At 42.9% G+C, this 10,280-nt stretch overlaps 1 protein-coding gene across 10 annotated transcripts in view; it reads left to right on the top strand.

The window, feature by feature from the left end:
- SPATA13 (spermatogenesis associated 13) overlaps positions 1 to 10,280 on the top strand; it is a 350,239-nt gene that overhangs the window by 305,130 nt on the left and 34,829 nt on the right. Inside the window, exon 1 of one of the 10 annotated variants that reach the window (XM_047874749.1) lies at positions 5,227 to 5,308. The exons of 7 other annotated variants lie outside the window; for them this stretch is intronic. Coding sequence is in view for 1 of the 3 variants with exons in the window: in XM_047874404.1 (XP_047730360.1) it covers positions 8,798 to 8,852 (55 nt within the window). In the remaining 2 variants the exon portion in view is untranslated. Of the gene's footprint in view, positions 1 to 5,226; positions 5,309 to 8,629; positions 8,853 to 10,280 lie in introns of those variants that run through there. 2 more of the 10 variants (XM_047874326.1, XM_047874404.1) reach the window with 2 other exon arrangements.

Genomic DNA, 10,280 nt, shown 5'->3' with positions numbered 1-10,280 from the left:
CTTAGGTATATAAACAAATGAAATGTAAGACTGAAGAGACATGTATGAAAGCTAAATTGAATACTTTGTAGAGATTCAATAAAGGTGAATTGCCAAAAAATTATTTCCTGTCCGAATTAGATGAGAATTGATTGCTATAAAACATGAAAAATCAAGACATCTGTACTCAAAAGTCTTCACGGGCATCTCTGGTTATTACTGTACTTTGAAGAAACCAAAACTGGAAATCACAGTCGACACATTCCGTTGTGACTTATGCAAGAAAGAATGTGGAGTTCCGGTCAGATGATCACACACCAAGACCTCTGGTCCTTTGTGATAACAAAGATGAATTCAATTGCACTTTTAGGTGTTTTAAGTCAAGTTCATGGCATGAGTGCATGTGTAGTGTTTTTGACTTAGGGCTTTCGTGCAGTCCGACCGTTCGCGAGGGGGGACCTCTTCAGTAGGTGTCCCAGCTATGGCAAAAGGTGAGGGAAGGATTGAAGTGTTGAGAGAGGAGTCTAGACTAGAGATCAGAGGTAAGGACCTGCCCATTAGGGCCTCCAGGTGAGGGGATTAGACTAGCCCAAGGGCAAGTAGGAGCCACTGGGGTTTTAAGTGGAGTGAGGTGATCAGATTGGCATTTTTAGAGGCAGGGGCTGGCTAGACTGTGTCCCCTCTGGAGTGTGTTGCTAGGTCAAGTGGCCTGAGCCCTGATCTCAGAACATGAACGTAGTCCTGGAGAAATGAAAACCTGGAGGTCAGGCCAGTTGGATGTTTTGGGTGCTGAGGAGTATAGGGTGATGGGGAGTATAGGAGAAGGGCACATGCGTGGGGGGACACGTTGAGTTGGAGGCACAGGTGGGACAGCTAAGTGATGTCCTCACCATGCCCTTCATCGTGAAGGTCTGATACTGAGGAGGGGGAGCCAGGAGGGAAGTAAAGACGTGAAAGTCGGCAGTAAATGAATGGCTGTCCTTCAAGCTGTGGGAGGCAATGTTATCATCCGAGATGGGCGTGTGAAAAATGAGGAGACGATCAGCAACATTTGGGGACCAGTAAAGGAAAAAAAATCCACAAAGAAGATAGGAAAGGAATGGCCGGACAGGTCAGTGGTGTCCCAGATGTCAGAGGAAGACTGGCGTCAGGGACAGAGTGGTTAACGCTGTCGCATGTATCCAGAGTGAAGTTGCATACCCTGAAAAATACCCCTTGGATTAGCGGTAAGGAGGACCGAGTTGACCTTGATTGAAAAAGGCAGCTTGAGTTCACCAGGAGGGCAGAGCCAGAATGCTGCGAGAGGGTGCCTGCAAGGCTGTGGGGGACGTCAAGACTTTAAGTTTTAGCGCAGAGGCATTTTATCTGTTGTCTTTCTCATTTCTCCTAAATGCCGGGGCTAATGAAAAGAACTTTTGTCTTGCTACCTTATTAAAAGATTATTTTGGCTTTACATCGCAGCATCTGAAAGCTCATTGATACAGATGTGTCCGTGTTTATTTTTACTAAATGTTTCTGAAAGAAATAGTAATATTAAATATGCACCACGAGTTCCATTCTTTGACTTAGGGTTATGAGGGTAATATCCCAACATTAAGGAGGCAGAGGAAATTTAAGCATAAGGGTTTATGCCATTTTTAACTCTTGATTTTTTTAATTAAATAAGTTGTAGGAAAATAAGCAATTTTTTAGAAAAGTCTGCGATGAAGTTAGTAAACTTACTAAAACCCTTTGATTTATTCTTTTACTTGGTCAAAACAAAGAAAATATATTTTTTTCCTTTGCCTTAGTTTGTTGTTGTTGATCCTGCTTCTAATTTGTTATTCTAATAATTGTTATGAAAGTTCATTTTCTCATTCACAGATCTTTAGGTCCAAAAACAGATTTGAAGCCCAGTCCTCTGTTGACTAGCTATGTGACCTTAACCTCAAAGTCTTAATGTCCTCTTTTGTAAAAGGAAATATTAATGTTCTGTGCCCCACAGATGTGTGAGAGTGACTCCGCGCACAGTAGACATGCAGCAAATCTTAGCTAGCATTCATGCAAAGAAATAGAGGACCTTACACAGGACAATGGCAGTGAGGACTGTCGGGCCATGTCTAGAGCCAGACTTCTGAGTCACTTACTTACCTGCACTAGGCAGCAGTTTAACCTTAGACAGCTCACTTCGTCCAAGAGTAAAGCCCTAGAGTACTGGGAGTCTTTATGGAACCGTATTCTGTTTAATTATGATCCAAATGTGGGTTAAGCAAATTTCAAAGGCATACACTCCGGTTATTAGCAAAAGAGAAAACTCTGCTGAGTTTTTTTCTGTTGATTCTCTTGACCCAAGATTTCACGCAATATCTGAAGATGTCCCAAAGTATCACTCAGAGACTCCACTGAGCTTTTCGTTAAAGCAGAAGAAAAAAAGAAAATAGCTGGCGTTAAGATGCGTGTGATGCCTTGAAATTATCATAACCACACCATTACCCTTTTTTGTCTGATCTCTTCTTGTTTGGATTATCTCTTTATGCATCTGCTTTTCAGAAGTTTTCTTTCAATAATGAATCAGAGAGAAAATACAGCATCAGATCTTGCTTGCTTAGCACCTATTGAGAGTAATTTGAACAGTTCTTGGGAGGGCAGGCTGGAGTATTGGTGGTGTCGAGTTTGGTTGTCGGGTGCGGACGTCCTGAGTCTGGTCCAGGCCTCTTTTCCCTTCCCCGTCCTGCTTTTATACTCTACTACCGGGGGACACTAGGCTCTGCTTGTATTTATTTGTGAAACCAGATGACTCAGCTCGCTTGTCTGTAGGCACGTACTTACAGTAAAAATGTTTTCCTGCCTGCTAACACTGAGCGCATTGAAATCACTCTCTTCGGACCATGCTGTGAGACAGTGTGGATTCCGCAGTCAGTGGAATTTAGAAATTATTCCGTATACAGGAACAAGTAGGACAAACTTGGACAGCGGTGCCTTGAACCGTAGCGCCTGCGTGTTTTTAGAGATGCCGTTCGCTCCAGTGACAGTTGTCTGAGCTGGCATTTCATGCCTTATCATTGCCCATAATCAAGACTTTTTTTTAAGGAACATAGCGTTCTAGTCTCTGTCTCCGAAACATCAAGTGTCTAGCATTTTTCCAGCAAACCCTTGAAATGGTTATGATCTTAACAGTTAAAAAAACATTCTCAGTTCTAAAACTTAGATTTGTTTAAATGTCTCTAGAATGAAGAAAAAGTAAAATGTCTCAAAATAGCATGTGTCTAATACAGGTTTCAGAAATTGGATTTTGAAAGTAAAAGAATATTAAAAGTCACGGAAGGAGATCCAAGAAATCTAAACATCTAGCCGACAACCACACCGGGTCCGTACTCTGTTCGTGTTCCTGTTCTTCCAGACGAATCCAAGGCTTAAAACCATCCAGGACTTTTTCCCTCACTCAGCTAAGCAGGATTTCAGTTGTAAGCAGGGTAGCTGGCACTCAGACCAGATCAGGTTGCCTTGAAAGCCCAGATTCCTGCCATTCTCCTCCCTGTCTCCTGGTGCTGTGCTTTTCCATCACAAAACAAAACAAAACAAAAATGATTTTTTTATCTGCACATTATACCTGTGTGTTGACACTTAATGGGCATGTAGACCATGCCCTAATAATTGCCTTTTATTGAAACAAAAGAAGAAAGTGAAATTCCTCTAGTATCTATTTTGCTCTTATAATGTTTGAAACATGCTCAGTCTTAAGGATGTGAAGACAAACACGTAAATACAGAAAAGACCTGAAATGTGTGCTAGGTCCTGAAGGATGAAAAATCCACATGCTGCTTCCAGAAGACAGGAGAAGCAGAGGTCTTAAAATTAAGACGTTACCTTTACTTTTAAAGGGCAATTTGTTGGGGACATCTGGATGGCTCGGTTAGTTAAGCATCTGACTCTTGATTTCGGCTGAGGTCATGATCTCTTGGCTTGTGAGATCGAGCCCGTGTGAGAGCGCAGAGCCTGCCTGGGATTATCTCTCTCTCTTTCTGCCTCTCCCCTGCTCACTCTCACGTGCGTGGGTTCTCTCTCTCTTTCTCAAATAAATAAACTTAAGAAAAGAAAAAAAGAAAGGGCAATATTTTATTTGTTTCTCAGTGAGTCCAAATGTTGTAATAAACATTTACGCTGGGAACAGCGTCTTTTTTGGAGAGGTTGGGGCATGGAGTAGAGGCAAATGGGAGGGTTTATTTAAGCCACTGAGAACAAATTTTCCATCATCTTGTGTGTTCAAGTCTACATTACCCCAGATTAAAAAGCATTAGCTTTGAAGACACAAAGAGAGGCATGTTTTCTTCCTCTGTATTTTCCAGTGTGCACTGAATGGTTCTCACCCAGCATGTTGTAACTCAGGCTCCATTTCCTGTGTGCTCTGTGTGACTGGGTCCTCCCCTTCTGTGGTGAGGAGTCTGGCTGCTGAATGATGTTTCGATGAGATCTAAATTGAGCCTGCCTTAGCGGTACATGAGCAAACAGCATACTGAAAGTGTTTGGAGCTGTACATCAGTATGTTCTAGAAAATGTTGTATGTTATGCTGGATGTCATATTTTTTTATATTTCTCTGGAAAATAGCATAACTTCTGTAAATTAATAATATTTCTTGTTTTTAATCCATTCAGAATAAAGGGATCACTCTGGATACTTGGTTATATATGCTAGTGGACAAGGGAGCATTGGTTTCAATAACTGATAGCAAATGGGCAAATTATTTCCTGTAAAGGAATCCCGCCTTCCAGCGTTAGGAACTGCAGCCCCCTATCAGCAGTGGAGGAGAGCGAGTGAGTGTGTACATAGAACACATGCTGCATTACTCTTGATTCTGGGTAGTCGTTGCTCATACGGGAGTTTGGACCGTAGCTCGGTCCAGCCAGACGTAGGAACTTTCTTGGTTCTTGGCTGATGTGGCAGCCATCCTTGAGCCCATTTCTAAAATTGACAGTGTTGTCGTGCCGAAGGGTAGTGTTACTCTGTCCTCTGGGGCCTCCTGCTATTTTGTGCCTGTCCTGTAGCTCTTGGTAATAGGGCCGTATCTAAACCTTGGGGGGGACATAAAGTTGCTGGGATGTCCCTAGTTTCAGAATACCTCTGCACCTGCAGGACGGCAGCTGCCTTGGTGAAGCAACGGCTGGGAACCTCTGAGTCGAAACCAATGCTGGTCATCTTTCTGTACAAGTCAGAAGGTGGCCACATAAGAAAATCTGTACCATCTAGTACTGAAAATAAAAAGACACCAGAAATTCAGAGCTAAATGGAACCTTAACAGCCATCGAGTCAATCTTGGAAAAGAGTCCTGGAGAAGCAAAGAGGAGACCACAGGTGTGAGTTTGAGGTCTCGCTACTAATTTACCCCGACAGTTTTATGGCATTTCCTTTTCACGTATGTATGTGTGTGTGAATATCTATGGGTCTTAAGACGGCTTTGCCAAAAATCACCTTTATTTCTACATCCATACAACAAAAATCATCAGAACATTCCTTCTGTTTTCAACTTTTGTTTTATCTTCATTGATTTCTAAATATTTGATATTAATATATAATTTAAATTTCTCTACTGCCTTGTGGGACTGATGCCTTGCTTAATTCTTTGAGGGTTGCCAGTAATCAATGTTGGTAAAGTCTCAGTCCTGATCACGTGATGTAGTGGAATCATATCCAAAGAGAATAAATTAATGGGTGTGTTGGGACAGGGGTGGAGTTTAAGAGTTTTTTCAACTATATTTAAGGTCTTTGTTGTAGTATTCTTATTGATCTTGTAAATATAGGCTTTAATCACTAAAAAAAAAAATGTTAGGCTAAAAGTCAAACCTGTGTATTTCTTCTTCCAAAAATATCTTAGAAGGGTTGTTGGGTCAGTGTCCTTTGATGAGATGCCTCATTTAAATACAGTTTTTGTTTGTTTACTTTTTCCCTTCTTTTTGTCTTTATTTTGTTTTGAATGTGCAGTAAAGTAAGTTTACTTAGTATAAATGCCTTTAATTTAAGGTCTGAAAACTCCCAGGGATCTTAGTGTAGTGCCTTGACCCCATTTCTGGATTTGGAAAGAGTCCTTGGGATATAAGAGCTGTCCTCTGTACAGTGAAAAGTGACAGTGGGCACACAGTCCCTTAGGACAATACCAAAGAAATACAGCCAAGAGATCTTTTTCTTTTTGACAGCTTGTAATTTTAACCAACCAACGAGACAAATGAACCCCAAATTTAAGGAAACAAAAACACTCTGGATTTTATTTGCCTCCTGCTGGAATTTAAACTTTGTTAGAAGGGATACCCATCAGAATTAATTCCAACTTTTCACCGCTCGCTATCTCCTTATTCAGCATTTTGCCTCTTTGTTCTAACTAAAACCACATCTACCCATTCATTCCATGGGCGTCATTAGTTTCTGAATAGATTTTTTAAAAAGCACAGTAGCATTCAAGATGTTGCCGCAGAGGAAAGAGTTTCTTGAATTGCCCGAAACAACACTTCTCAAACCTGAATGTTTATTGGAATGGCCCGGACCTTGTTAAAATGCAGATTCTGATTCCACAGATAGGGCTGGGGCCCAAGAGTCTTCCCTTCTAACCAGCTGCCAGGTCATGCCAGTGCTATGGGTCCATGGACCACATGCGAGTAGCCAGGCCCTGGCACATTTTTGGGGAGGGTTAATAATATGTGTTACTATGAAAAGAGAATTTTTTTTCGTGAACCATACTATGCAACTAGTATTCCTTGTGGCATATAGGAAATTTACTTATAGAGAGGGTCTGTTCTGGAAAACAATTGCAAAGAGTCTCTTGAGTTCGTAATTTAATTTAGTGCCTTCTTTTTAAAGAATGGAGAGGCCCCTTTTGCATGAGCTACTTTATTAATCCTTTAAAAAATTTGACTCTCTCAAATCATTTTTTTTAAATGTTTATTTGTTTATTTTGAGAGAGATAGAATATGAGTGGGGGAAGGGCAGAGAGCAAGAGGGAGACAGAGATTCCCAAGGAGGCTCCACGCTGACAGACATGGGGCTCAAACCCACAAACCATGAGATCATGATCTCAGCCAAAATCAAGAGTGGGACGCTCAACCTATTGAGCCATCCAGGCACCCCACTCATAAATCATTTTCTAAAAATATTTGCAATGGGAAGATTTGAAGCCAATCTGGTGTTATGAGTGTGTGTGTGTGTGTGTGTGTGTGTGTGTGTGTGTGTGTGTGTGTGTGTGTTTGCATGCATTTCACCTTTGTTGTGGATTATTGAAGCTGTGAGTTCCCCAGAAAATTTTCTTTAGCTGGATTTAAGGGTGGGATGCATCGAGTCAGTATAAATAGCCACAAATACTTAAGAACAGTCTACAGTATGGCACACAGTCAACATGGATAATGTAACTAATCACATTATTTGCCTGGTGAGTTCATGCTGTGGATTCTGTGGGGACTAGCACCTTTTGGTAGACCTCGGGCTTTTGGAGTTCTGGCAGCATGACTGGTGACATTTGCTAATTCCCAGTGCAGTGCCAGCAATGTTCTCAGCACTCTATAAGATGTTCTCGGTAACCCTAAGGGGATTACTGGCGCCCCAGTTATACCCATTCTACAGACCAGAAACTGAACTCTTTAGAGACTTAGAAACTTTTCCTCATGTAGTTTGGTAGAGCAGATTTTAAACCCAGCTTCTCTGACCCCCATCAGTGTAAAACATGCATTTACTAACAAGCACTGTTATTTTTTTTAACCACCTTTTATTGAGGGATGACCATGTGATCACTACTTTGCATATATTATATCTCATTGTTCATCAAGTTAAAAAAGCAGTGTCTTCCTGTCATGAAGAAATTGAAGGAAGTGTATGTACTGTTTGTTAACGATCATTGTTTCACAATAAAAGAAAGACTTGCTCATTGTACATAACTTGCAAGATGGCAAAGAGTACGGGGAAATAAATGAGCTGTATGTCATCTAGAGAGATGCTTCAAGAAAAGCAGTTCTCTTCATTATTTAGGACGTACATTTTATGTAGTGAAAGATGTACATATTACTCTCACATAGTAGGGTGTACACATATTTACCTATGTATTTTTTGAGCAAAATTCTTCCTTTAATGTGATTTCATCAATTACAGTTAACATCATGACTCAAATTTTTGTTATAAAATGCTAACTACATTTTTTAACTGAGCAACCTCCCTGCTTTTTTCCCTGTGAAATGGATACCTTTTTAAAAGCTCTCTGAGGGGCGCCTGGGTGGCTCAGTCGGTTAAGTGGCCGACTTCGGCTCAGGTCATGATCTCACAGTCCATGAGTTTGAGCCCCGTGTCGGGCTCTGTGCTGACAGCTCAGAGCCTGGAGCCTGTTTCCGATTCTGTGTCTCCCTCTCTCTGCCCCTCCCCCGTTCATGCTCTGTCTCTCTCTGTCTCAAAAATAAATAAACGTTAAAAAAAATTAAAAAAAAAATAAAAGCTCTCTGAAAGTCCAACTTGGGCTTTGGGATTGTGATTAAAAGCAGCAAACACACTTCTCCTACCTTCATTGACGGCCCTTGACCACACCTGCTAGGCTTTTGAGTGTGTGTGTGGGTTTGGTATGTGGAGGCTTTGCTTGAGTTTAGAACTTCCTCCCTGACGTCCGCGGGCCGCCTGGTGCCGCTGACCTTAGCAGCCCTGAGCAGTGAGCGAGCTGTCCGCTTCTAGGCAGGCTCCAGCCGGGAGTGTGCACAGCGTCAAAGCAGTGAATAAGCGATTTCTGCGGTTTCCGTAGCCGAGAGCCTGTGTGATTCTCCGTGATGCTCAGTCACACCCCAGTCCCGCTCTGAATGTGGCTGTTTTTCAAAGAGAAGGATGGTAGCTAGAGGGGAAATAGCAAGATTCTGGAGTCTGGAAAGCCTTCACATGGGTATGTGTGCGCAGAATGAATTATTATATCGTGCCAGTGTTGCTGATTCCAGTCTGTTTCTGTCCAAGTTACAGTGCTTTCTCTCTGCTGCTGCTTGTCGGTGTGAGTGTCTGTGAAAGCTCATTCGTCCTAGTGCAGCGTCTGAGGGCACTCTTAATTGTGGATGTAGTAAATCAAAGAAAGTGGCTTTGTTTATGGTATAGCAGTTAGTGTGAAATAGACAAAAAGAAGCAAGCGTCCTGTATGAGTTATAGCCTGGTTTTTATCGTTCTGGTTTTTGCTCGTATTACGTGAAATTGGGAGCTTATTGTTGGGCTGTCTGTAAAAATGTTCCTTGCTAACTTGGGGCGTGTAAGGCTACGAATTGATTTCTGAGAAAGACTGTTTACTGTTTTCAAAAGTGATAATGCCCCATGTTCTGTGACTGCACTGTTCTCCCTCTTTTTGGTATTTTTGTGAATGTTGTCAACTAAAGCAGTTCCTACTTAAATGTGAAGGAACTGTGGTACTCTCACACTAGAAAGTTACAGATTGTAGTCTTTAAAAGGAGTAAGAAAAAACTAAGAATTTTAGCCATCTGCTACAATGTGGATACAATAGGATGCTTTTGAAAGTCTTGCCTCTGTTTTTGCCTGAAATCAATGCCAGTAACTCAGCATGGAATGGAAGAATTGTGGTTGACAGCTCGAAGGCAGCCTCGGGCCTCGCTGGGGCAAGACCATTGGAGTTTGTGCTTCGTCTCGTTGTGATGGGTTTTCTGTGTTGGCTCAGAGCAGACAGGGATGTGGTTATGGCTTCTATATCTGGAGATTAAAAAAAAACAAGACCAACCGTGTAGTCCATTTCACCAAAAAGCTGCCCACTGATCACTGCATTCCGAGCACAGACCTGCCTACCAGTTGGCTGTGCTTGTCAGCTTGAGCGGCCGGGCACCACGGTCCCATGCTTGACATGGCCCAACGGAGGCTGGAGTAGACACCAGAGGGGAGCTGGCCCCCCCCCTCGTCCTGAGCACCAGTGGGTGCATCTGTGTGTTTGTTCCAGCCAAGCCAGCCAAGCCATCGCGTGGGAGAGCAGAGGCGGCCGGGCGGTCAGTGATGGGAGCCCCTGCTGTCCCCTGCTCCTCCTCCCAGCATTCCTCCACTCCCCGGGCAAGATTCCCAGCCCTTCTTCCCACACTCATGCAAAGGCCAAGGGAAGGCCTGACCCAGCCTCTCGCTTTGGGTGGAATGCTCTCCATGTAGCTGAAGAGAGGCAGCGGGGCAGAATCTTCTGTGCAAGGCTCTGCACCCTGCCCCCCGCCTATGTTCCTTTGGGGCTCCCTCGCTCCTGCCCTACCTCCACAGGTGGCTCTGTTCCTTTGACGAGCCTGACTGCAAAGAAAAGGAAGGAACTCTCTCTAACTGGGAAGGCCAGTTCTGTAGAAAT

Source organism: Prionailurus viverrinus, chromosome A1, assembly GCF_022837055.1.
Source record: "Prionailurus viverrinus isolate Anna chromosome A1, UM_Priviv_1.0, whole genome shotgun sequence".
In the NCBI taxonomy this organism is placed as follows: domain Eukaryota; kingdom Metazoa; phylum Chordata; class Mammalia; order Carnivora; family Felidae; genus Prionailurus; species Prionailurus viverrinus.
This window is presented reverse-complemented; position numbering and strand designations above follow the sequence as displayed.